This window comes from Gasterosteus aculeatus, chromosome 7, assembly GCF_964276395.1.
Source record: "Gasterosteus aculeatus chromosome 7, fGasAcu3.hap1.1, whole genome shotgun sequence".
NCBI classification, from domain to species: Eukaryota; Metazoa; Chordata; class Actinopteri; order Perciformes; family Gasterosteidae; genus Gasterosteus; species Gasterosteus aculeatus.
The window spans coordinates 27,148,199-27,175,365 of record NC_135694.1 but is presented as its reverse complement, the minus strand read 5'-3'; the positions used below and the strand labels follow the sequence as shown (position 1 = coordinate 27,175,365).

The 27,167-nt window shown below is 44.2% G+C and overlaps 1 protein-coding gene across 8 annotated transcripts; it reads right to left on the bottom strand.

Annotated features, from left to right (window-relative positions):
* Positions 1–93: 93 nt before the first annotated feature.
* On the bottom strand, positions 94–26,407 carry aff4 (AF4/FMR2 family, member 4). 8 transcript variants are annotated; one of them, XM_040181749.2, is made up of 21 exons: positions 26,064–26,407; positions 14,851–14,986; positions 11,474–12,286; positions 11,137–11,175; positions 10,893–10,979; positions 10,473–10,500; positions 10,310–10,373; positions 9,989–10,081; positions 9,487–9,631; positions 8,589–9,333; positions 8,343–8,482; positions 7,699–7,784; positions 7,284–7,518; positions 6,894–6,991; positions 6,490–6,553; positions 5,650–5,786; positions 5,080–5,151; positions 4,825–4,918; positions 4,622–4,665; positions 4,087–4,310; positions 94–3,868 (listed from the first exon to the last, which is right to left on the bottom strand). In XM_040181749.2, exons 2-21 carry the CDS (start codon positions 14,980–14,982, stop codon positions 3,741–3,743), a joined length of 3,468 nt encoding a protein of 1,155 aa, XP_040037683.1. In that variant the 5' UTR covers positions 14,983–14,986; positions 26,064–26,407; the 3' UTR covers positions 94–3,740. The 8 variants fall into 8 exon arrangements, with proteins under 8 accessions (XP_040037683.1, XP_040037682.1, XP_077962927.1 ...); XM_040181748.2 differs by lacking the exon at positions 26,064–26,407 and adding an exon at positions 18,969–19,221; XM_078106801.1 differs by lacking the exon at positions 26,064–26,407 and adding an exon at positions 16,188–16,303.
* Between the last annotated feature and the right edge of the window lie 760 nt (positions 26,408–27,167).

The following is a 27,167-nucleotide window of genomic DNA, read 5'->3' as shown; positions in this document are numbered from 1 at the left end:
TAAATACCAGGTTAATGGGTTCTGACATGACTCTTGTGCTTCCTCCAAAACTAAATACCCCTGTGCTGCTGAAATAAAACGAGTAACGCTCAATTAAACATATCCATATATATTTTATTCTCAATACGGCAAAATACAAAGAATATTCAGGACAGACTCTCATTAGTCACAATTAATACTCACTTCACAAGAATGCTTTAAATTACATAAACCTAAGTTTGAAGATCAAACTCAAAGAGTACCTTTAATCATATTGCATCCATCATATATAGTATCTCTATCATCAGTTCTCTTAAAACTAATCCAATTTAGACTATTGTACATAGTGTATGCTGCGGGTCTCACTTTAGAGACGACTTTTAGAAAAAAGATGTTATACAACATACTGTATAAACTGCTACAACTGTTTTGACCTGTAGAGAAATACCTCTGTTTCAAAAGACATGTTGGACCAATTGTTCAAAAAGGGACACATTAGTAAATACATCTCTCTCTATTTCACCCTCCCTCCATCGTGAGGAAGAAACAGACGTGGTTTTACATAACAGACTGTACACAGCATCCATGCATCGATTCCATCCATCCATCCATCCATCCATGAGATCGACAATATACATTTCATGAAAAGTACACGCCTCCATATCAAATACAGAGAGGACAAAATATTCACACTTGGTTCTAGAGTCATTAATGATTATGTGGCAACCGTGACACTGGGAGACAGTGAAGCAGAAGACAAAGAATACGAGCACGGTAAGAAAAAGGACTGAGAAATTAATGTGATATACAGCGTCGAGAGACTGCGATGGACTCAAACAGCTTGGAAGAAGAACAAAAGCCCACAGAGGGATGAAAAAATGTGCATAAAGTATCTCACAAAATGTATTTACAGCATTTTTAATTTAATAAAAATGTCAACCTGTAGTAAAACTCACCCTTAAAGAAATGTTATATTTACAATTTATACATTTGTATTTAAATAGAAACATGCAACTGTTAACATCTTCCTACTGAATGTGAAAAAAAAATCATCTTACCCTGGATTCTTTCAAGTTAGAATTAATATTAATTACTACTTACAAGGAAATCTCATGAACAACCCCAATACATTTACATCTTCCTCATTTCATAAAGTGGAACTCCTTAAAATGGCAAATAGAAAAAAAAAAAATATTAAGCAATGGGGCAGAAAAATAAATAAGTGTGAGTAGCAAACTGTTAAAAATTGATCTAAATGCTAAATTTTGTACATTTGACTACAAGATAGTGTAGGGAAAAGAAGGCTTGGACATGTACTTTCAAAGTGTACCAGTGTATGAAGACATGGACTGGGCTGCTGGACCCACAGAGGAATCCCTATGAGAAAAGTGGCCTCCAGCTGTAAGTACAAAATGGCTCAAAGCCACCTGTGTTTGGTTATAAAAACAGATCTATATACACATATATACTTAAACCAGTACACAAAATTGCAAAAGCTAAAAGGCATTGGACACTTGAGTTCAACAGGTTTCTCACTGAGGCGGGAAAAAAAAGCAGGGAAAAGAAAATTCCCAAGCCAACTTTTTTTTCCTTTTTTCCAAAGAAACGGATCCTTTCCTTTTTTTTTGTAAAAATCCTGCATAGATTAAAATAATACCTCCTCTGGCTTTGTCTTTTTTCAAGTGCCAGAGGAAATAACAGTATCCCCTCCTACGATTAAGGCCAGGGAGCAAGTGAATGAAAGAAAATACATAAAGAGGTCAAACCCGGGTCAGATAGTCAAATTCTAAGATTTGTTTTACTTTGAGATGAAAAGAGTTCAAGATGAAGTGACAACTCCCCGAAGTTATGTTTGTGTGTAAAAGCCTATTGTTCTTTTTTCCAACTGCCATTAACAAAAACCAACCATTATTAGTTTCCATGGATACCATTTGACCCAGGCTTAAACGTTTCCAGCATGTTTGAGGAAGTGAGCTTTAAAATAAAAAATAAAAAATAAAGTACAGTCCTTCATGTCATTGACCATTAACAAACACTAACATGTCTCGGTGTGATGTTAACATCTTCATTTCAAAACCCACCGCCGTGCACATTTCCCTTGATGACAGGTCATTTTAAATAAGAGAAGCGTTCATACCTGGACGGCTGGAATACGCCGTCCCGCGTTTCTCATCCACCGGCTTGTAATACAAGTGTGATTCAAATTTAAATAGGAAAAAGGACATACACAAACAAATACTTTGCATCTCATAATTCTTGGTTTAAAAGAATGCATTTGAAAAGTTATACTTCTGCTAGGCCAGAGGGAGAAAAAAAGAAAACCGTGTGGTACATAAATAAAATCTATATTGGCCGTTATACTTATGTTTTTGAAATATATAATGATAGATCTAAAACTCTTTGTTCTATAGATGCAACACTGATGAGTTTGCCTCTCTAAATATTTCCTTACAGATCAACTCGCTTTTGTTGTGCCAAATTAGTGGTCACCCAGGCTCCCGCTCCGGTTCAATACTTAAGACACTCCCTGCTGTTCCTTAGAAAAATACACTCTGAGCAAACAGGGGATCAAAACATGAACAACACTGTGTGGAAGTCACTCGGACCCGAGGAAATCGCTCACTGAACAATGTCGCTACGAGTGTGAAAACATTCCTTAGGAAGAGGCTCGTATTCCAGAGCTTCAAAGACAGCAAATCTCTTCGGGAGAACATTAACGAGATCAATTCTATGAAGGCCGAGTGATTCTAAAAGCCCCCCCCGGTGGCGGCCCCTAGGGGCGGCGCGGCTCCTCGCATTAGACCGGACGCGGTGGTTTGAGCATGTTGAGCAACATTCAACCCTGTAGCGGGCCTGAAACCAGCTTGTGATTGTGGGAAACAAAAACTGAGACACTGATCGACGAAAGAGAACATTAATAAATACGTGCGTGTCAGAAGTATTAGTCTGCTGTGCACAGTAGCCCTTCCTACAGTCCGTCCTCAAACATTGTGGGCTTCACGATTAGGCTCCAAACCTCATGAATAAAGATGGTGTAACGTACCTTCATTTGGGGCCAACTCCTTTCCTCTAAAACGTGTTAACACGACTCAGCCTGCAAAGACCTGAATGTTGCCAGCTTCCAGTAACCTTAAAATATTTTTAAAATGAATAAAATTAGTTAAAAGTTAAAAAAAAAAAAAAAGGGGATAATTTATTCAGATATGACGTGTGGCTGTTTGTTTTCCTGTCATTCACATACAAGGCACAAAAATGATAAAGAGAAACCTTCATTTTAAAGCACCTTTGGTGTTCATGGGAGGTACTTTGGTGAAACAAAGTGAAATAAAAAGTTAAAAGCCAAAAAAGTAGCCTAAAAAACAAAACCCCATTTTTAAGCGTTTTCATAGCAAATAGTCCAGCGAGCGCTTCCATTGCCAAATGGATAGAAACATGGCAAAGATTGTAAGAACGCCGGTACGTGAAGCACGGCGATGAGCTCTTGTGTGGTTTCCTTCCTGTGCTGCCCGCGGTGTCGGATGCTCTGGATTGCTCAGTGTTTTTGGCAAGCTGGTGTAGAAAATGGACACAGTGTTGTAGATCTGTTTGAGAAGTTCATCACGTGTGTGTGTGTGTGTGTGTGTGTGTGTGAAAATACAGTACATCATTGCATGTGTGTCTGTCTGTGAGCGCATGCATGACTGTTTTTTGAGCACATTAACTCAAGAAGCTGAGGTGTGTGTGTGCGCGTGTGGAAGCAGCGAGCAGGGAACGAGTCCTTGCTAGGGAACAAGCTTTGCGTCCAGGCGCAGCCAGTGGAGGCCCTGTCGTGTGTAACGCAGCAGTTCTGTCATGCTGCTGGTGTTGAAGATCAGAGGTCCCATCACCTTGTCCAACTCCAAGAAGAATTCTGGGAAACCAAAAGACACAGCGAGGGAGGAACGGGGGGGGGGGGGGGGTTAAAAGCCTGTGACTCAATAAGATTATTATAGAAAGTTATTAAGATTTCAGAACAAATCTACAAACTAAAACTGATCTTGTACTGATTTTGAAAAAAGCAAAAAAGGACAATGCTTTAATATTACAGAAGAATAGTACAATCTGCCACAAACTAAGAACTAGATTCACCTTTCTGCTCCTTGGACAGTTGCTCCGCCTGGTCCCAGACCTCGGTGGCGTACAGGAAGTTGCTGGTGACCTGGACGTAGCTGGCGGCCATCTGGTGGATACGCTGAGGTATGGTCACAGAAGAGCTGGCGCTGCTGCCGCTGCTGCTGCTGATCGACGAGTAGCCGACGGCTGTGCCCGGCGACAGCTTGGGAGACACCGGAGAGGGCATGCTCGCCGCCTTGCTGAAAGGGGAGACGGAGAAGAGCGCCTTTATGACTGAGAGCGGTTGGCAGAGGGCGAGTTGATGTGTCTCATGAGTGCTACACGACTTAAAACCATCTCCGATAGCAGGACGGACCATCGGCCCCGTACGAGTCAAGAGCTTCATCACGAGGAAGTAACAGGACTAAAGTGGGTGCCGATATTTAAAAAAAATACATATATATGTAGTTCAGGTAATTTTCTCAACTTTCTGTGAAGTTTGAAAACAATTAGCCATTGAACACAACACAAGACACACGTCTCCTTTAGGAGGTTTTTTATCTTAACTTACTTTCCCATTCCAGGAGAGGGAGCCTGGGTGTTACTCAGAGAATTCTGTCAAACAAAATCAAGGGAAAAACATTATGTACGAAGCAGGTTACACATTCACATGAACAAAGAAACAACCTACATGGAATTCATCCAGCTTCTCTTTGCTTTGGGGGGCTTTGCCAAGCCAAACTTAATTTTGGCTTCTAGGAAACTAAAAAGTACCTTCAAGTGTTCGGTGAGTGTTTTGGAGTACTTTAGAGCGCTGTCTTTCCTCAGCTTGAATAACCGCAGGTAGAGCAGAGACTGGCATCGAAGGCTGGAGAGAAAGATGCAGAGAAGACAGCGATGACCGGAGTTAGGCAGGTAGCTAAAACTCACAACCCTCCCTCCAAATCCAAACAGCTAGGATTTGGAGGACTTTTAGGACAGGAGGACACTGCTTGGACCGGATACCCATCAGTTGTGGTCATAACTTACCAGAGCACTGCTAGTCGCTTGTCTGCTGAAGTAGCATCCGGAGCCAGGTAGCTTTTTAACTTCATAGTGTATCTGAACGTGAAAATAAAAAACAAAACAAATACATACATAAACTTCATAAACGTAAACTTCCAATGGAAAAGTGCAACAAAGAAAATGTATCCAGAAGAACCGTGCATGTCATCTTTTTAACTCCAAACAGTCTCCTTTTGGTCAAAAAAAACCCGGGAGCTAAATTACCCACAATGCAACTCGACCCCGTGGGCTCATTTGCATATTGCGTGTGTAATGTTAGGAGCAGGTAAAGTAGCCACAGAGCGCGCGAGCAAAGAGCAGCAGCCGGCTACAGAGGTCAGGCAAGCGCACTTCTTTCCAACTACACCCGCAGGTTTGTTTTCATATTCAAACTTGTGGGCCACAGCGCACGCCAACCAGAGCACGCAGGTCCCTTTGGGCGGTTCACAACATGCGGTGGTACAAGGAAAGACCTGTCCACAGACTTTGATGTGTGCAAATGGTGCCGCTGCCCTTTAAACTCGTGACAATGAATAAAAGTCTGTTTGCTCTCACTTGATTAGCTCCACCGTTTCAGCATACATAGGGAAGGGAGACTTTGCTTCTTGAGCGCTCTTCTCCAGAGCGTTACCGCATTCGATGAACGACACCACAGCGTCCAGGTAGTAAACCGCCTTCTCGAAACGGTCCAACTGCAAAATAGGGAAAGGGGAAAGAAACACAAGTCACTGATTCACTGATGTCACGAGTCACTGATGGCGGTGCGTCCCAGGTTAGTGGGCAAAGACTGCTCTAATATCACACTTCTTTCAAGTAAATGCTTCACATGACTTCATTTGATGTGTTTCGGTGCGGAATACAATAAACTCTTATAACAGCATGTATGAGTCTGCCTTTCTACGGAATGTAAAACACCATAGATGTGGACTCATGAACTGTAGCCTAATTCATTTTCCACAGACATTATAGATTAATTCAAAGCGTGTCCATAATGTTGAACTATATATTTGAAAAGATACATGAAAATACTGCTTTGTTCTCATCAATAGTGTGTGTGTTTGCTTGTCTAACTCAACATGGCATAACAAGCAAAGTATTTCAGTCCCCCCTTCAAGCAGGAACTTATAAATAGTTAGCAGCTAATACTTCAGCAACTCCTTGTTCAATAACTGAGGGACTTTCGACACTTTATGTCATAGGTAAAAAAAGTGTTTTAGTTGCGTTGTTACAGTAGGTCAAGCATTTCTTCCAGGAAAACCTCACCAGGAGGTCGTTTTGCATTTTAAAAAAAGGGGGTAGACCGGGTTTTACCGCTCCTCCCTGCTTTGCCTGCAGCAGCTGAGACTGCAGCATCTCAATTACACATGGAAATAAGCTTCAGGCTCACGCTCTTACCAGTGCATCTGCATTGTGTTTCAGTTTCTTGGCCTCTTGTAAGTAGTGATCCGCCGAATGGACCCTGAAACAACATAATTAACACGTCAAACTAATTCAATTACATTTTGGAAACAGCATAAATTTCCACCGAGTAGTTATTACATTAATTTAAACCACAAAACCGAAAAAAGAAAGTCAGGAGGCAAGACGGATATTTTTTTACCTCTGCATGAAAAACAGATCCCCAAAAAAGAAGCTTTTAAAATGGAAATGTATGTCATCTCTCCTGCATACAGGCACATCTATGCATGACCTCCCCGACCTCCTGCAGCTTTGTGCATCAAAGGCAACCCTAGATCCCCACAGCAGTGCTTTCTGCACCCCTTGCAGGGGTTAGCTGCAGTGGAAGGAGCTCCTCTTACCTGTCCTCAAACATCAGCTTGGATCTCTGAGACTTGGAGCCGTCCGTGGGGAGCGGAGGCACAGCCAGCTGGTTATCGCTGCCCTTTGAGGATTTCTCCTGCAGAGACGGCAAGAGAGATGGAATAAAGTTTCAGGAAAAAAGGGAGGCGGCCTGGTGTTTGAAGCGAAGGATTAAAATTGAGAAATGGTGTGGGGGAGGGGTTGAGGATGTCTAGAGAAACGTTCTGCGTACTATGGACATTAGGGCGAACAATCCAATATATAGACCCATATAGCAGCAATGTTCTCGACCACCTTCTTTCTAACATTTTGTTATTTAAGTTTAAGCGGGTGGGGGTGCAGGGGTTCAATCCACAGCAAATAGCTGCGATAAGGTTACATGCGTTTACCTTGCCGTCGCGCGCGCCGCGTCCCTTGTCCTCCCCTTTCCGGTGTTTGGAGGTGGAGTTGCCCTTGGTGCTGTGGCTTCCCTCCTTCCCACTTCCTGTGCCGCTGGACAAAGAGGTGGAGGACTGGCTGACTGTCCTCTTTCGACTCGGATGCTCTGCCTTGGGCGTCCGCTGGAGACCCGATATGGAAGGAGAGGGGACGGGCTCCTCTTTCTTCTCCACCGACCTCTTAGACCTAGGAGATGAATCACCATTGTAACATCGTTTCAGTAGTTCAGTAGTCAAAAGCCTTCACAGGGTTTATTTAGTGGATTATAAGACACTTTCTTCACAGGCATGAAGAAAGAAATGAAGCTAAGTGCTACTGTCACACCAACTGTTTTAAGTGTGAAAGATGATCAGGAGGAAAACTCACTCTTTGCTGCTGTTTTTATGATGAGAGGGGGACTTTTCCTCTAGCTTACAACGCTTGATCTCGGTCTTGGTGCCATCTTCATCGTTCTAAAAGAAACAAAGGTTGCAGGAAATCAAAAGACACATTAAAGGATTTAGTGGTGTGTGTACACATTTCTCTGTAGGAAGTAGATGACTTGAACCTCAAAAAAATTGCAGCCAATGCGAATTACAGTGATATCACTTAGCCTTGTAAGAATAAAATACTTAGTTTTTCAATGAGTAACTTATTGCAATTGTCAGAATTGGCCCTCAATTATCTTGTGTTCAATAGACTTTAAAAAAGGGGTGCAAAAGTTGTAAAAAGAAAGAAAGAAGATAATCAGATAATAAATCATATTCTCCTCTCATTAAATCGGAAACCTTTGCCTCAAAATGATTCCTGGCATCATGTTGACATGATTAAATCACCCAGATAGGGATAATAAGTAATCTCTGCCTCCTTGTTTTGCCATTCAGGGCAAAAGGGATGGTTGTCTCCATATTGGCCCAAACGCGCCAGAAGGAGTAAACCACCCCGCAGTCTTTCAAAGCCTCAAGAACATTTAAAGATCAATCGGAGCAGCAGAGAACAAGGACAGGAACTTGCTCCATCGAGTCTTGTACCTTGTGTTTCCTCTTGGCCTTGCTGGAGCTCTGTTTGCTGAAGTCTTTGCTCTCCCTGTCCAGAGAGTCGTCCCTCTCCACTTTTATCTCTGCAGGCTCCTTGTAGGGCCGCCCTGGGATCCTAGACAGCAGGCTGAGATCTATAGGAAACGGGAAGGGAAGGAAAAGGAACAGTTTAAATTTGGTCCAAAGAAAAGAAAAGCTCCGGCGGGGCACACGCAGATAACTCCTGTGGCTTCCACTGACCTATCTTCACGAGTAAAACCTGGTGCTGCGGCTGCCTTGTAGGGTAGCGCTCCTCCGGGTCACTCAGAGGGGACAGCAGCTCTTTTTCTTCCATCGGAGAAAAGACGCACACGGGGGTCCTGATGCTCTCCGTGTACTTGGGCGTCTGCGACGACGACGGGATGCTGTCGTTCCCCTCGGAGTCCGACGACGAAGAGTCCGTGTCGACAAACTCCCGCGACTTCTGCGAAGTCTTGGTGGGCGCCTTGGCCTTGCGCTTGTCCGCGGTGGCGACGGCGGGCGCGGTGGGCCTCGGGGAGGGTTTGGTTTCCCTTTTGATGCTCGGTTTGCGGGACCCCTTGGTGGCGGCCTTCGTCCGACGTGGGGGGATCTCGGGAGCCGGCTCGCTCTCCACCCTCAGGCCTCCCCTGGGTTCCACCACCACGGGGGGCTTCTCGGACTTCTTCGGCTGTTTCTTGCCCACGCTCCTTCGCGGATTGGCGCCGCCCTCGCTCTGGGCGGGGGACTTTTGCCGGCCGCGGCCGCCCTCCGCCCCCTTCTGTGCCGCCCGTAAGTCCCTGCTCGGGGTGGGAGCCGCTGAGTCTTTGGAGCCCCCTCCCTGGCTGCTGTAGCCGCGCCCCGAGCCGTTGTCCCTGCCCTCTTTCTTGCACTTGGTCGGAACGTTGTTGTCCACGGGGGAAGCCGGATGCTTGGCTTTCTTGAACCAGTTGTCAAGCTGCCACTTGTTGGCCACGGGTGGTTCAGGCTGGAGGGGAGCGGGAGAACACACACACACACACACACACGTCAGACTTGTGTGTTCGTGGAGGAAGAACATCGTGGACAAGTATGAAAGCCAGTCAAACATTTTAAAAACGATGGCCAAAGGAAGAAGAAGAGGTTGTTTTTAAGGCATTACCTCAGGCGAGGCGCGCCGGGGGGGCTCATTGGCCTCGCTGTCCGTCGTGCTGCTTTCACTCTCGCTGTCGGAGCCCGAGCTGCTCTCCGAGCCGCTGTGGCTGCTCGAGTCGTCCCTGGATTGCTCTGCTCCTTCACTGTTATTGCTGTTGTAACAGAAAAGAGCGCGAATGAACGGCGTTAAAAAAAGGGCACAGTACACTTCCAGCCATGTTTTAGAAACTACCAAGTGTTTGGGGTTTAAAGTCTTGTCCCAGGGACACAAACGGTAGCTCCATATGTCTGAGGATCATCCTTAACCACTACATTTAGATCACATACTGCCAAACCTTTCCATACTTGATTCGTAAGTTGATCATGTTTCAGCTGTAAAATTCTCAATTTGCCTCACAATGCAGGTATTGTCGCTGAGAACACCTGCTGTTGATTTTGTGAAAGGTGTGGACGTGGTGTGTGCGTAGCTCGCCGCTGTCCCCCGTTCATGTACGTGCTTCGTGGTTTACCTCGCTGAAGTGTTCCTTGAGGCATTCTTGGCAGAGTCCTGTTCCCCATCGCTGTCCTCGCTGCTGCTGAGCTTCAGGTCATCTTCCAGTACACTGAGATGGGGGAACAAAATTAAATTAGAGGTCTATTTTATTAGAGCAGTGTAATTGGTGGCTCCGTCTACTCAACGTACTGAGGTCATCCATGCATGTCTGGTTACTTTAACTTTTCATAGATTTCATACATTGGTTTTAGTATCCCACTTCTAAGGCGTCAATCTACACTGTAAAAACTATTGACATGGGCTAACAATTAAAAGAAGGAAAAGATGAAGCACTTACGTGGGCTGGTCATCGCACGCTTTGGACTGGTGGCTGCTGGAGCTCTTGGACGAACTACCTCGCTCTAAAAACACAAATAAAACTCATGAGCACTACATTTATCAAATGTACATGCATATATATTTTATGATGGCTGTGAATGAGAAATTGGAGCAATACTCACTGTGGCCACTTGGGAAAGTGTGAGAGTCCTGAGGGCAAAAAAGAAAAAGGAAAATAAAGATTTATTATTATTATTTCACAAACCCAAATGTTTTGACTGTTCTAACAATCTACGAATGAATACAAATCTATTCTAAATGAACTCCTTGAATTTACCTTCATTAGTAATTCATAAAAGCTCCTTAGGAAGTTCAAACAACTTTCCTTTAGTTTCTGTGTTAGTCTATCATTAATACCTGATAGTAAAACTATCAATAACTATGTATTAATTGACATATAATTCTCATTGAAGGGCCATAAAAAGGTTACTCTGGTTTGGTTGCGTTTGCTACACGAGGTCTGTTTGCCCCAAACTAGACACACAGCACATGACGCATGATTTGAGACGAACAGTAAACACAGGGACCGGTGCAATGCTAACCTTGGTGGGGAATGGAAACTTGGAGGGCTCTGTTTTGCAGGGGGTGTGGATGGCTGTCAGCGGAGGGGGCCACAACTGAGTCATTTCCTGCGAGAAAGAAAGAATAAACACACATATGGGGGGGGGGAGAAAAGTGAATGAGTTGTACGCTGAGAGTAATGCAAAGTGCAATAGTTTTCTTTTCACTCCCTGAATACTTGTGTTGAACGAAGGGGGAGGGGGAGTTCTGCCAATAGACATTTACCTTCAGAATCTCGTCGACACAGTTGGCGTCACCAGATCCCTGAAGACAGAAACATTATGTTTAACACGTTCTCATAAATCGACAGGCCGGTCAGTGCTGCAGGTGGGAGGAGGCCTCCATTCCTAGAAGCATGAGTCATTCTAAGGAGGATTTACAGAGTGTAACATGCTGCGAAGGTAACCGCGTCCAGCTATGACGCCACTATGGATACATGCTCCGAACATAAACACCGCTCCGCTAGTCAAAATAACCTACGTACAATTTCAGAAACTGTACATTTACACCCAACAGTGCGTAAGTGCTGTAACATGCGGAGAGCCCGAAGACGAAGCCTCACCTCTACGGGCTGCGAGGGGATCTTGAGTTTGGAAAGCGAGGCCTTGCTGTTGGACTTCATCTCTCCCATGGTGCTGCTGTGCGACTGTCCGCTGTAGCTTTCTGCCTGTGAGCTCTTGGGTTCCGCCGTTTCCTGGCCGTCCATAGGCCGCACATACGCTGTGGGCTTCTGCAGCATGGAGCCGGGCTTGGACATGAGAGAGGGCGGAAAGGCCTGACTCGAGTGCTGTCCAGTGGGGAAGGCGGTGTGAACCCGGGAGGGAGAGTCCCAGTTGGCCTCTCGGTCTCGCGGGGACTTGGAGCGGTAGCGCTCCTTGCTGTGATGCTGCTCGGCGGACAAGGAGCCTCGCAAGTGGCTGTTGCTGCTGCCGCCGCCGGAAGAACTCAGCGAGCCCTTGGCCGGACTCGACGTGTGCGACTTGGAGTGCTCCGACACGCCGCCGTGTTTACTCGACTTCTTCTCCCGCACCTCCCCGCCGTGTCTTTGGCTGCCGCTGCTGCTGCTGCTCCCGCCGCCGCTCCTCTGGCTACCGTGGCCGCCCGGGAGTCCCGAGCGCTTCTGGGACTGGGACGAAGATCCGCCCGCTGCGGGGCCAACGGGAGTCCACTTGCTGCTCTGGCTGCTGCCCCCGCTACCGACGCCGCGCTGGTCCCCGCCGAACAGAGGTGGGCCCGATTTCTCCTCGGAGGAAGACGAGCTGTTAGATGGTTTACCGCCAAGCTTAGGAAGTGTGTCACCAATCGGCTCTTTCATCTCGTCGTAATTGCCCAGCATGCTCTGAATACGGCTTGACAGTTTATCTTCCTTGCTGGACTGAAGAGAGAAGCAGAGAAAGGGGGGAGGGAGAGTGGGGGGGGGGGGGGGGGGGGGGGCGGGTGAAGACAGTGTGATGATAAAGGGGGAGAAGAAAAAAAATTGACAGCCAGAGAAAAAAAAAATTTCATAGAGGGAGAGAAGCGAACAGAGGGAAAGAAGAGAGGAGCGGGGCAGAGAAAACAGTCATTATGGGCACAAGTTCAACACTCGGGTTAATTGCTTTGCCTTCCATCCAAAAGGAGAGAAAATGTTTTACTCCAACAAAGACCAACTTCAAGTCAATGCAAAAGGAGCATAATTCAAATGCAGATTTACATCCGTCCAAAACAGGAGGAAACTAATAAAATCCTGAGCTGCGTGTCGTCAGGTTTACCTTCTAAATTATTGATTTAAGGTTGGGGAAAATAATCGATTGGACGCAGAGACCCGCCGATCGGTCAGGGAGCTGATCCAAAACGACCCCCGATTAGTCCACAACCATCTGTCAACACAGATAAGTCCGCCCACAGCGCCAACACGGGGGGTTAATCAATCACTTTGAAGCCACAGGTTCCTGCAGACCTGCGAGCAATCAGCCCGCGTCGGCCTGTGCAAAATATCCAGTTTCACACGGAGCGCTCGACGTCTACTTTGTCACACATGGGGGGAGGAAACATTATCGTTATCTGTAGCAGGAAGTGTTAACTAGCTTGGTCACAACAGCTCGGCCCACACTGTGCGTGCGTGTGTAGCGGAGCGTCCACTTTTTTTTTCTGATTGGATGTTTGGCTTCGATGATCGGGCTTGTCACACACACTGCCGTTGGCTGATAATGCTAAAAACAATGAAGTGTAGAACACACAATTACATATTTTATCGTGCAGCTTTTTTTTTTACCTACGTGTTAAAACAGAAGAGTTGTTAAAGTTTTGGTGGGCTGCAAAAATGACTACTACTTCCTTACTAACTGGGAACTATCCTTTCCAAAGTCATATTTCCACAACAATAAATTACAAAAGAACTAAACACATATTTTCATCTGCTGTCTTTTGGTTTGCGTTACTTGTCCATGTTGCCTGATCTTTGTTAAGACGTCGTTAAAACATGATTGATCATTGGATTTTTGATTTCTGAACCTTTTAGATCTCGCCAAGTAAAAAAGGCCAACTTAATACAAATTCAAAAACGACCACACACACATCTACATACACTGGGTCATCAAAAAGACCAAAATCCTGATTTAACAGATCATTCAATGCCGCTGAGTTTAACGTGTGTGCGCTCAGCACCATAAAAAAATGTTACTGCTCTGCTGCAGCTGCGTGCACACATGGCCTTTAATGCTGAACACAGTAAACTTCCACTTTGTGGAGCGTACCAGAGGGTCTGGTAGAAGAGGGGGGTGCAAACTGAAGCGTACATAAGACGCAAGCGATGCAAAGTGCAGAGAAGCCAGTGACTTACACACAGGTGGCTTTTTTCTGCCTTTTTCTTGTCCTATTGATTCTGAAGACATGAACACTAAATCAACCAAAACCACATTGTTTGCTGCAACTGCATTTTCTTTTGTTGCGCAAAGGTCAAGGACTTCTTCAAAACAGCAGCTTCATACCTTCGGCACTCACCTCTGGTCCACCTCTCTATTGCCGACCTGTCGGGACACATTCCTCTCTGCCTCATTGATGGCGAACTCCGGCTAAGGAAAGGGACCACTTACCTACGCTCAAATCTGGTTAGTGGTCGAAGATTAGACCGATTCAGAGAACTCAAATCCGCTTAACAATTACACTGGCTGAGGCGCTGGCTGGCCTACATCTATATGTATCCACCAGCATGGGAGGAAAGGGCTACACTGCAAACCAGCTAACCAAAGACAGGCGTCAACCCGACTCACCCGGAGTCCACGGCGGATTACCGCTAACCATTATTTCATAACAAATGCTTGGAATAAAGAAAGCCCTTTTAACACTTTAACCACAAACTACGTTGCACACACACACACACACACACGCCAATTACAGCTCAAAATTTGAGCGAAATCGTCGAGATTAAAAGCAGGATCGCCATTGATGACAGAACTCGCCCGGATATGAAGTGCATAGGTATTGGAAGCATTTCACAGTTCGCCCTGTTTAAGCTTTCATCACACAAAACCAAAGACTTCATGACTGAAGGTCATGATGAAAAAGAAATTAACGGAACAAAAACTTCCTCCCCCATGATGGGACAGGCAAAAAATGTGTCCACGTCGTCGTCAAACAGGATAGTCCTGACAAACAACTAGGAGGTTTTTGTTCTCCCTGACTCGAGCAATGCAGGGAAGTCAAACAATGTTACATAAAGCGTGCACATGTGTACAAAACCACCAACGGAAAGAGGGTTTCCACCTTTTGCCACAGAGGCCCGTAGGTAAACATTCCCTTCTGCACTTCAGTTCAGGCAAAAAAAAAAAAAAAAGTATGACTGTTCAAAGAATATGTGATGACAAAACTGAATCTAGAGGAGGTTTGTGTTGTTCCCACTTCCTGCCACGGACTAATCAATGTCATGTAACATCTGAAGGGAGAGGTAAACAAACTTACCACTTTGTAGGGCTCAGGGAAGAGAGGTGAATTTGCTGGAAAGGCCTCTCCTCCTCCTCCTCCCTGCTGGATTTCTTGATTTCGCCTTTCTCTTTCTTTCATTCGGAGCACATTCCGGTCCTCACGGTTCATGTTGCTAATAACGCAAACAGAACAACAACAGGTCAACATAAGTACACGCGGAGGAGAGACCGTAAACACACTCCACACTCATTTTGTGGGGGGGGGGGGGGGGGGTCATCTAGGGCAGCCGTATACGATTCAAAAGGAACGCCTAATGAGAAGAACCCCCCGCCCTCAAAAAGGTTACTCCTAAACAGTGAGGTACCGCAACTAAAACAAGCTCTGAAGTCTTCCCTGCTGCCAGGACTTCTTGCCCCGGATAAAAATGATAACCCCTCATTGCGAGTCACAATCAGCCATCGACTACCCTCTGCTTTGAGTCATTTTATACTTTATTGTTTTGGGCGGAGGGGAGGGGGGCACAAACGGGCAACGTGAACACAGCGGACTGACGCAGAACGCAATCCCCGATGGGCTCCGGCTGATCGAGACAACAAGCAGGATACTTGTACAACAAAGACTCCGCTTGTATAGATGGTCAATGTAAATTTGTCTTCCCCCCCCCCCCCGGACACACACAGGCATATGCAACGGCCATTTTCAACGTCGTCGTTTCAAAGTTTGTCAACTACAATTTGAATGGCTGTTTGCTCACAAGATAAATTATTCAAATAAACACGTTGTGTATTTTGGACTAGACTGAAGAGGCGTCATTCACTCGACATGAACAGAATGTGTCAGTGTTTTCTGGAAAATAGCAACGAGATGAATCAGCCTGTAATTAGGATTAATGAACCTGATGCTATTAAACTTGATCTCTAAGCAATCGGCTCCATGACTGACACACACGCACGTTGCTGCTCTTACTGTCCCTCCGAACAATGTGTGTAGTGTAAACCTTCCATTAAAGAGCCATTTGAAGGCAGCGGTGCGGTAACTGTGGATGTACGACACCAAACACCTGAACAAACTGTGTCCACAAGCAGAGGACAAATACACAAGACTGTCCATGTCGCGGTAGCAAGTATTAAGGGAAGGGACGACAACCACCACAAACAAGACTTCCGTCTGGAACAGAAAGCAACTACGAGGCTTTGAAAACCAGAAACGAGCCTCTTAGCAGCCGGGCGCGTCGCCTCTCCGTTTACGACAACAATGATTCTAAAGCGGCTGAGAGCGATTGTACAGAATCCACCTCGTCCTGAACTATAAACACAACGCACAAGGGGGTTATCAATCTTTACCAAGTACGGATGAAAGAAACAGGAACTCACTTCAGGCATCAGAGTTTGGGACGAGGGAAGTGAGACGTGAAAACCTGGTACATTGTCTCAGGATATTAGTGCTCAGTCCTGCAGCCATCTATTGGAGACCGTTTATCTGTGGGCTCAATCAATCAGCAAGTCCAATACGTCACCTCCCAACCAACGCCTTTACCGAGCCTTCGGCTGTTTGACGTTGTCAACGCCACCCGACTCAAGAGTCATCACTCCTCACGGGCCACTTCAGTTACAGAGCACAGCAAAGTAGGCTAGGTTAAACCGAAGCTCAGGAGGAGCCCGAGGCCAACGTGAGCCGTTTGAGACGCACCGTTAACACCACTTTTATCAGCGGAGGGTGTCGGGAAAAGACGAAAACATTCTTCCGTCAATCCATCGTCCAAACATTCATTAACGTCCCAGGGCTTCACCTGGCGAGCAGCTGGTGACCAAGGTTAGGCCACACGCTGTCAAAGACTACAAAAAACTCAATACTGTAGCGGCCTTATCTGAATGGGCTCAGATCTCCTTGAGTGTACACTAGATGTAACAGGACTGTGGAGATACTCCCACCACATCCTAGTTTATTCAGATTCATGTGATTCTGTGCCAATATCATTCTCACTAGAAAATGTAGTGATAAAAAGGCAGTTCCATGCCCACAAAGTAACAATATCTCCACTGGTTAGACAGTTAGACAAAGGGATTATGTGCCACGGGTGATTTACTATGCTGAGAGCACACATTATATATTAGAACTATATGTATAGAGCTGATCTGGTGAATGGGTGACTGTTCACTTAATGGGACTTAAACACTTAAAATGGGAAGAATGGGAAGAACATCCTTTTTTAAAACAGCACTACTGTCCATTCTGCCTGACTAATTGAACAAAACTGTTGTTTTCTATGAGCAGAGCAGGGGGGTCACACCCTGTCCTACTGTAGCACAGCACTTAACAAAAGCAACAGAGCGGAGGCTCAAGTGCCTGCTGTTGGTTTCAACAATACTGGAGCATTAATGTTGGTATTTACATACCTGCTGGCTTCGCCTTTGTGCCTTTGCAACATTCGAATAACTCAATGGACATCTTTCAAAGTCCAAATAAACCCAGAGAGGGATTTCAGGGATTAATTAGTACACAAAGTCCCGGAATGCAAAAACATAATGTGAAAAACATGCAGCGAATGTGTGACTACTCAAAGCATCCAAGCGAAACCTGTTTGTTAGTTGGCCATCAATCAACTTCCCAACTCAAACCACGTGGAGAAGCAAAGTTCAATAATGCGATGCCTTTATATGAGTGATGAAAACAGAGGGCAAGGCTCCTATGGACGGATAATAACAGTCGGAATATTTTTATATTAATTAAGAATAAAAGCTTTAAAACACTTTGTTTGAAAGACATCCTGTGACCTGGAGGATAAATAAAAAAATAAATCTTGTAAAAGTGGACCTTTCTGTGGGAGAATTTTTATGAAACTCAAGAAGCAGTTTCATCCTGAAAAAGTTTGAAGCAACAGCATCGCAGGTTTTCTCAGTGTCAGCAAACACCTGTGTGTATATATACGGTTTACAAAACGGTGGCGGACGCCACTTTGTGCAAAGTGTAGCAAAGCATTACAAAAGTCCAGAGGGAGAACATCTGCTACGGCACGGCGAATGGGAAATCCCCAGCGGTGGTCATAATGCCTCAGAATCAGTTAACGCAAGATGATCTCCAACTTACTTCTAAATCTCACTAATAAGTGATCGAGGAATTACTTTTTCGGGTTAAAAAGGGGAAACTGATCAATTGCTCATTTCCATCTAGGGGCATCAACAAGCACGCGGTGTACAAAATGGGACACGGCTTGCTAATAGTGGTGCAATGGGCCGCCGTGGATCTGCACGGTGTGAATGAATGAATTACGCAGTTTAACGTTCACTGTCACAGTGTAACATGAAGTTTTACAATTAATCAAACAAAGGGATCTTTAACTGCCAATGGGGATCATCAATGAACGGAAAGCAGTTTCGGCGGCAGAAAAAAACATTTGCAACATGGACCTCTAAGTCATTTAGTCTCTTTTCGCCTTTTGCACGGATCCGATCCAAACCGTGAGTTTCATGATCCGTTGCACATCGCTACTCAATAACCACAACTTCAGCCGTCATTTCACCTGTGGCTTTCTGGGATATGGCAAATATCGGCCCTGTTTATGAAAAATATAGGACAAGCCACTAGGTATACATCTTTGACTAGTTTCCGTAGCCAAGCTTATGAGGCACGGATTTTAAATGGTTTGAAGTTCAGCCCAAGCTCCGAGCCAAAAGGTTCAAGGCCCTGCGGAGTTGATCAGACGCCAACATACTAAAAGGTAGGCAATGTAAATCGTTCCCACTCAGCAAATCTAATCTCAAACAACACCAGTTGAAAGGACATGCATTAAATTCAAAGCGTGGTGGCCATGTGTGTTTATTGTAATCATTCAACAGTGTGCTGGACTGGAAAAGGTCAAAGTCTGAGTGGAGAAGGCTGTTCACTCTGAACCAAAATGAACTTAACCTGTTCCAACACACAACATAAAAGGGCCAGGTCACATCTTCTACCCCCCCCCCCCCCCCAAAAAAGGGAAGAACTGTATGTAATCTAAGCACCATGAATACAAGACTGGGATTCGGTGAGACAGCCACGAGATTAGCAACTAAAACCATTTTAGCAGAACAACGTCGCGGAATGGAAGCTGTGTGTTTTATTCTTTCCAGACAGCAAAATAAATGAGTGAAGCAGCCAACTAGCCATGCATTTCTTACCCTGTCTGAGAGGCCATGGCCCCAACCACTGAAACATTGGGGAGGAGGAGGGAGGAGGATTCAAAAGGATCTCCCAAGGATTCTCAAGTATTCTCGTTATGACTTGTCAGCCTAAATTTCTACGCCAACCTCCTCCAGTGAAGACATTTTCTAAATGTATCTGTGGGCGTCGAGCTGGAAGAGTGCAACTAGAGTTTTCTTTACTCCACTCGTAGGTACATTGCATTTCCTTGGAGTGGTGACAAATCTGACTTCGAGAGGGGAGGAGACTGCTTGTTCTCGGGAGATACCACGTCGGCCAGCAGCGGGGGTGGTCGAAGTCGAGGGAAGCTGCAGGCTTTTGTTTCAGTCTTGAGGTTGAAAAGGCATGTGTGTAGATAGAAGGGACAGACTTAACGCTGAAGAAATAAATGAGTTTAGTGTAGGTCAGACTTACATTTATACTTACTTAAAGAAAGAGCCATTAGGTTAGACGGTTTACAGGGAGAAAGTATTAAGAGCTCATCAAGAGGGGAGCAGAACCTCACCTCTCTCTTGAGAATGGAACGATCCGCTTGGTCCCATAAAAGGAGATGTTATTTTACACCACCGGGCTTCTCCTCCGTGTGATGTCACGGCCCTCAGTAAGGCCCAGCCAATAAGGGCCCATCTTTCCGTCAACAACCTCCCTCCCTCCCCCACTACGCGGAGCACAGGGCAAAGCACCCTGTAGCCTGTTAAAGAGACAGTGTGCAGTTTCCGGCAGGCAGAGTGAAGAAACCGGGAGACATTTTCATCCTCCTCACATGATGATGACGACTGCGTGCTGACCAATACGTCACCATATTCCACAGGGATTTTATTATTTATAACTAGTACACAAACTGGTAGCATCATCCAGTTCAGAATATATAGTTGAACATATTTTAAAATGTGCCTGAAACTAGTACATTGCTTTGATTACTTTATATTATAAGTTTGTGGTTTTTAGAAGTTGGGTTCTGTTACTCTGATGTTTTATGTAAAACATCTATTGCAGATCCAGCAGCGGTCATGAGGAGATTCTCCCCTTTTTTCCTTGAGTTGGATCTCTGGGCGTAGCAGGTGTTGTCTAATGTGCGATGTGAATAAAGCCTTCCGGGATAATTATATATTGTTGGACTTGAGTAAACATGACCCCATTTTTGCTGTTTGGTTTAGGGAAGTAGGAACAAGAACGAAAACACACACACACACACACACTTGCCAAAGTGTGTGTGTGTGCCAAACTTCTTCTGAAATCTTTTTTTACAGCACATTAGGGGTATTAATTGTTTTTGCCCCGATACTTCACATTTACTTCATTCGGGGGAAGTGACGTTCAACAAGAAAACCACATATTGTTCTCACCTTCCCCTCAGAAACTGTTGAGGGAACACTTGTTTCAGCACGATTCTCCCCTGTTCACTTCATTGTGGTGCAGTGAATGATTGTATTAGGATTCTAAGCATAATGGACTCTCGGTGGATCTTTTATCTATCGAGTGGATGGGTGTCGTAGTGGCGCTTCACATTGCGGCTTTGAATAATTCCCCACTGGTTCTGAACGTATGACACAAACAGGTTTAAAAGTTCTCGTGGGGGGAATGAACGATCAAGAGTCTGTCCGTTATTGGTTAACGGCTTCGGTGAACGCCATGTGAAATAACTTCTAAGAGTTAATTATCGGTTACAGGTCTGTCTTAGTGAACTGGGGCCTATATTATATTAATGATTGTCTGTATATAACTATAGAACCAAAGTTTTCCCTAAAAGGGATTGCATTGCCATGATGAAGTAAAATAAGGATTATCCAACTTTTCCAACACTTGTTTCTGTTTCAACAAGATTCAACCCAGTGACTTTTTGCAGATAACTTTAAAACCTCTTTGCTATTAAATTAGAGTGTCTCTTAAGGGATCATCCAAAATGAGCCAGGGAGAAAGATTATCCTGAAAAACACAAAATTAGAAAATTCAAATTTGGGGAAACTCCCGTTGACTCATTTTAGAGAAGTTCGTTGTGACATTTTAATATCAGTAGCTTGTCTCTTGACGTCAAAGGAAGTGCTATGGCTCCGTGTCTCACATGTAGCATTTTTTTCTTTTTTTTTTTAATACTCAAGTGTTTTGGACCGCCCTCTCCACCCCGTTTGCCTGTCCTTTAGTCTCCTGATGTCATCCAAATGGTGTTTACAGAAGGGTATTTTAATATACATCAACAACGAGTTCTTGGTGCAGGCGGGTATTCGGTGGCCCCCTCCTGTGATGCTTTTCAAGCCAACCTGCTGACAGCACGCATTCCGGAGGGAGTGTCCGCTCAAAAAGCTGCAAACCTGCCTCACGTAAGCAGCTGTTTGGGGACCAGTGACGTCAAGACCACGTTATGTTATGTTAAAAAGTATTGAGCTGATGATGTTTTAGGAAGATGATGTTGACGTTGGGATCAATTATTCGCAACGCTTTAGCTCCTGCTTCAGTTTAATAAAATAATAAAAACGATTAGCTGTTAATGGACATATCAAAACAAGACTCAGAGTCTTGACTGGCGTGTTCTCTAAACAACCGCTTGGCTCCTTTCATCCAGGCAGGTTTGAAGCGTTTGGTTGGAATGCCTCCGCTCAGCGGTGCATGATGGGAATCAGAGGGAGCCGGCGGTGTTAACCAATGAGAGCCCAGTGCTGGGACTGTTCTGCATTTCTCACAAATAATTAACAGGAGATTCATTTCGGAGCATTGTTATATTTAACATCCAGCGAATGCTCATCACGGAGGACTATTATTAACAATGATCACAACACACAGAGGACAAGATAATAATACACCTCGAGGTTAGTGATCATGAAATCAAGCAGAGAAGGAAAAACAAAAGTACATCAGCAACTTTCCTGAATGTTTAGGCTGACACGTAGTATTTACTAGCTTAGGTGCAATGGGATGTTACACTGTTTTTCCCCCCCATTCATGCTCATTTATTTTCCGTCACTGCATTGCTCTCGTCTTGCCTTGCGACCCATCCTAAACAGCGGGATAATCCGTGGTTAAGGGAATAGCAAATGAAGCAGAGCTGCCGAAGGGTCGTATGGATTGGAGTTGAAAAATAAAGACAGACAAGCTCAGTGGGACACAGGTAGCAACACAGGTAGCAACACAACGCTTGGCCTACTTTTTCTCCCCCCCAAGCACAATATTTATGAAACGCGACACACAACCCTCACGTCATCGTGGGTGCATATTAAAAAGAACCTGCGTCATTCCAGCTCTTTGAATGTTCACACTGAGACAGTGAAGACGGTTTACGTTTGTCTCATGAACCTCGTCACCGATTTCGAAACTATAGTAAGAATTCCCAACAACTACCACACCACTCCCCTGTCTTTGAAGCAACACTGACTAAACACACCGTTATGCAATGACCGTCTGAACTCGCCATGTTCCAGCATGTCCGACACGTTTACAATAAACAACGCGTCATAATCTTGGATGGCGCCATCAATCGAAAACGCTTTCATACTGGTTTGATGAGTACAATTAGCCTAACCTTGCCAACACAGAGAAAAAGAACTGCACTGAACTCTTAAAAAAGACATTACTTAAAGAAATACACAATAAAATCACATGCATTTGTGCCGTGTGCAATAGCTCTGATAAAGCCATAATATAATAATGCAATTTCTTGTTCAACATTGATTATATTGCAAAAGGGTTTGAATCAACTGTACAAATAAAGCTTTCATATGTATGTGTTGCATATAGTTCCAATTCACTTACTATTGCTCATGAATGTAATGCAAGAAGCACTAGGCATGTGAAGTCCACCCTGCATTGGTCAAACAGATCAACACTAAACTTTGTTATGTCAGGTCCTCTTTTAGCCTGAACCTTTAATGGTAACCTACATGACTCCCCCCCTCCCTTTAAGATCCAATACTCACCACAAACCTGGGCCGAAAGCTCGAAGTACATGACTGCATGTAAGTGAACATGCAGTCTTTTCTATTTATAACGAGGCACAGCAGGAAACGTCCCCAGAGCAGAGTCATAGGGGACTCTGTGCTGCGTAGCGTCCCACATATCAGTAATAATCGTATTCCTCAGAGCAGTCTGGGCTAAATTTGACGCTGGGATATCTGCCTGCCTACAAATAGAAACATGCCAACCTCGAGCTTACTACTCCGAACCTCGAAATAAACCGTCACGCTTAGCGGAACATGTGTTTTAATACGCGTTGTGCTCGAATGAGATTGGAGTGACCGGTAGATTTACACGATTCATAAATTGTACATATGTTTTTCTGTTCAAGTTACAGAGGATTAGTTTAGCAATATTGTTTCTATAGATTCGCTTCCTACAAATTTGATTCGCCTTTGTATTAAATAAATCTATTCTTGCTTTACTTCTTATTTTAACTTTCTGGATTCATCATACAAACTTAGTTTTACTGCTCATGATAGTGATCCACTTGTTATTGCCCGTAAAGCAGTTACCCTGCTGTGAAAAGAAATATTGTGATATCCTTTTTTTTAGAAGTATTATTGTTAAAAGTGATTCTATATATTATAGCGCAGTATCTACATGTAGGCTGGATGTGTGAAGTGAAATGAAATGTCCTTGATGAGCTTCACCTCCACTGGACTATATAGCCGGCCACATGAGAGCCTAACTGGCATCCTAGAGAACAAAAGCTGAAGAACAGATGCATGAGGTCAGGACACAGTGAGTAGCACATTTTTCTGCTGTGTGAGCAACAGCACGGAGGGATAAAGAACGAGCTGCTGATGCCTGATTAGATTTGGGCTTATTAAACTACCATACTGTGGAAAAGCATTCAAATAACCTTTCCACAAGCTTCTGTTTAAAAGAGATTTGATAATAAACTCACAAGGACAGCTGAAGACACAACTTGCTCCTACTTTTGGTGGGGTTCACAAAAAGAACGGCTTCTGTACAATAAACGAAGCAAATTACTTCAACAAACCCCCTTTGACTTAACGTGATGAATACATTAGTCATCAAAGAGATGATAAGAATTGTAAAGCATGTGGTTTATTCAGACAAGGACTACTCAGTTTTGAGAAGGCAGCCAGAAAATCCTGTACAATTAGTTACTGTTGTCCAACAGTCTGGAACTAGGTGTTCCTCATTTTCCAAAATACCAGACTGGAAAACCACACTGCCCTACTGCCGCAATGTACAATAGATGTGTCAAAGCCAAACAAGCAGGCATCCACTCCTCCGTCTGGAATGGCCAAACAAGTCACCATAACATCTCGGCAGGACACGAGTGTGATCTGCCCTTGCCGGGCTACAGAGGAAACAGTTATACTGAAGCCACAGAGCCAAAACCCGAGCAGGAAGTGAAGAGGATTTCACAGAGCTGCATCACAGGGAGCAAAAGGGCAGAAAATAAATCGTTATCCACTTACCCGCCATGATGCACAGACCACATTTAATGCTTTTTTTTAAAGAAAATTAAAAAAAAAAAAAAGAACATTCCCACAACAGTGCTGGTATTAGGAATAACTAAGGTTAAGGTTAGGGTCGGCAAACCCCTAAAACATCTGCTGAAGATTTCTCTAGATACCTCTGTGCTTAGCCTAAATAAAAACAACACAGCCAAAAAAAAAGGGTGGTGAGCCATTTCTTTGGTGGAACATGACTTATCTAAACTATCTCCTTTAACATTAAAGCATAAACGGATTAATCTCCAAAACAGCTTCAATCGCAAGATCAGTCAAACTTTTCTTAAATTTTTCCATCCCATCACACACTTCAAATATCTCTTTTTACTGCTAAATACAAGGCTAGATTATATGAAAGCTGCTCAAATAAAACATTCTCACACAATAACACTTCCACGGAAAGTGGAACCGCCATTGACCACCCCGTCAGTGCGGATGTTGAGCAAGCTCACAGCTACCTGCCATGAATGAGTTCATGACCAGAGGCCTCCCCCCCCACCACCAAGATGAACAAGTTGATTGCTAGGGAAGTTACCCCATTTGCCAAAAACACCTCTCCAAAAACAGATATCTGGTGTGGCGGCTAATTGTTACTCAACTGTGGATTTATGATGCACTTTCTGGCCCTCCCCCCAACTGAGGCACGTAAAATGGCTTCCAGGAAGAAAAGAAAAAAAGAAGCATTATCAGCTGTCCTTTTGCAAGACCAAAGCTTGACACTTCAGCTATTATGTCGCCTTTCCAACTCAACAGGAATATTGAGTCATTGCCGTTTTGACTTCACCACAGCGACGACTGTCACCGAGAGCAACCTGCCGTAATGAACGCAGCATCAATGCGCGGAGGCCACAGGACAACAAACCCCCAAAAAGTTTTCGCTAGTCAGTGAGAAAACCGACGATTGTTTTGGGCCTAGGATTAGTTACACTGTCCCGTTCAGGGGCAGAGAAACTGCAAGCAAGCGCGATGATAGTCGCATGAATGTGAATCGTCAAGCTAAAAAGAAAAAAAGAGTTTATCTGCAATTAAATCCACGAAGCTTAAGTGGAGAACAGTTATTTAGGCACGGTGGACGAACTGCGAGCAGTTTCCGTTTACCGCTTAACAGTCAACAAATGACAAATTTCAAGCGATTATATCCGCAGCGATGTCAAGCAAGATGAATACTTGGCGGAACGTGGTGTGTCACCGGTGGCTTACCAGTAAAAAAATAAACAAAAAAAAACAAACAGACGTCATGACCCGTTAGCCAACATCAGATGAACAAAAACACAATCACCACAATCGCTTACTTTTCGGGGTCGGGAAGCCACCGGGCGAATTAAAGTAACATTTAGCGATATTATCATTTTAACGGTTAACGTTTGCCGTTATGAGGACTCCAAAGTAGCGGCAATGTCTGTCCGTTTAGCAAGAAGCTAACACGCTACCTACAAGACTGCCGTAGTTCGCTAACGTTACCTGCATATTTTCTTTAGCATACTGTTAGCGTTTTAATGCTAGGCTAGCGGCTAGCTAGCTACGAAACCATTGAAATTTCCTGGGGAAATTTAAATTAACATTCTCTCAAAACGACAGATAACCATTGTGTGTGGTTAGTAAGCAAATGAGGTATTCTGAAATATTCGACATCCTTACCTCTTGTCTTCTTTTTAGGCCCAAACCATTCTAGCTATTGGAAAGCTCTTTTCTCTTTGTCTTTTCCACTTCCAGTTAGACGCAAAATGGACTCAGCAAAACCCTATAACAGCTAAAACACTAAAACCGAATGGATGGTATCCATCTCTCCCTTTAAACGCAACTGCCCATCGAGTAGAAAACTAAATAAATTCATTTTGCCTGTCGTTCATGTTATTATTCGTCAACATAAGTGACTGATAGGTAAGGTGGCTAAGTTAAGTAGCCAGCAGGTACCACAGACAGGACTAGATGCATGGATGGCAGCAAGCAGTGCTCCCTTCACTTGCCGTGGGAAATATCTGAGGCTAGCCACACGACCAAGGAAACATAAGATTTTATTTTATTGCATCTTGGAGAAATTATTGATTTGAGAATAGCACACAGTCAGCTAATTTCAAAATCGCCGATAAACAAGTTATAGTCACATGTAAAAGTATGTATGTGAACTATGCAGTTTCACTGTAATGTCTTAGTTGGCGATGATTCTGAAATTTTCGAATTCATTGAATGCAACATTTATGTGACGCACAAACACTGTAGCAGACCTGACGGTTAAGACGTAAAGTGAGGGGGATTTTTCATTGTTCTTTATCTGTTTTTAATTTCACAACTGGACTACTAAATGTAAATGTGATGCTTTTCATATGCCATCAACTTCAGTTGTACGTGCTTTAATGTTCCTAAACTAATTCATAATCGGATGAATTAGTCTGTGTTGGATATTTGTGATTACACTTATTTAATAGAAGGTACCAACAAACTATTCCCCGAAAAGTTTAGTTGATCAACCCCATTAAGAAATACAGTTTCTCGCAATTTCAGTCCAATGTAAATGTCTTTAAAAGCCACTTTAAGAGCTTGTCAAGCTCATATATCAGAAACATTTGGATAAGTACATAACACTATGTACTTTTTATGTGGTCTGCCACATACAAATTCATCATTATCATCCAGGGGCCAGTAGTTTGAGAGGCACAATATTGAAGTCATGATCGCATTTTAAAATTTTCATTATTTTTTGTTAACCAGGGCATGTCTACCAAAATATGATGCAGATTAGTT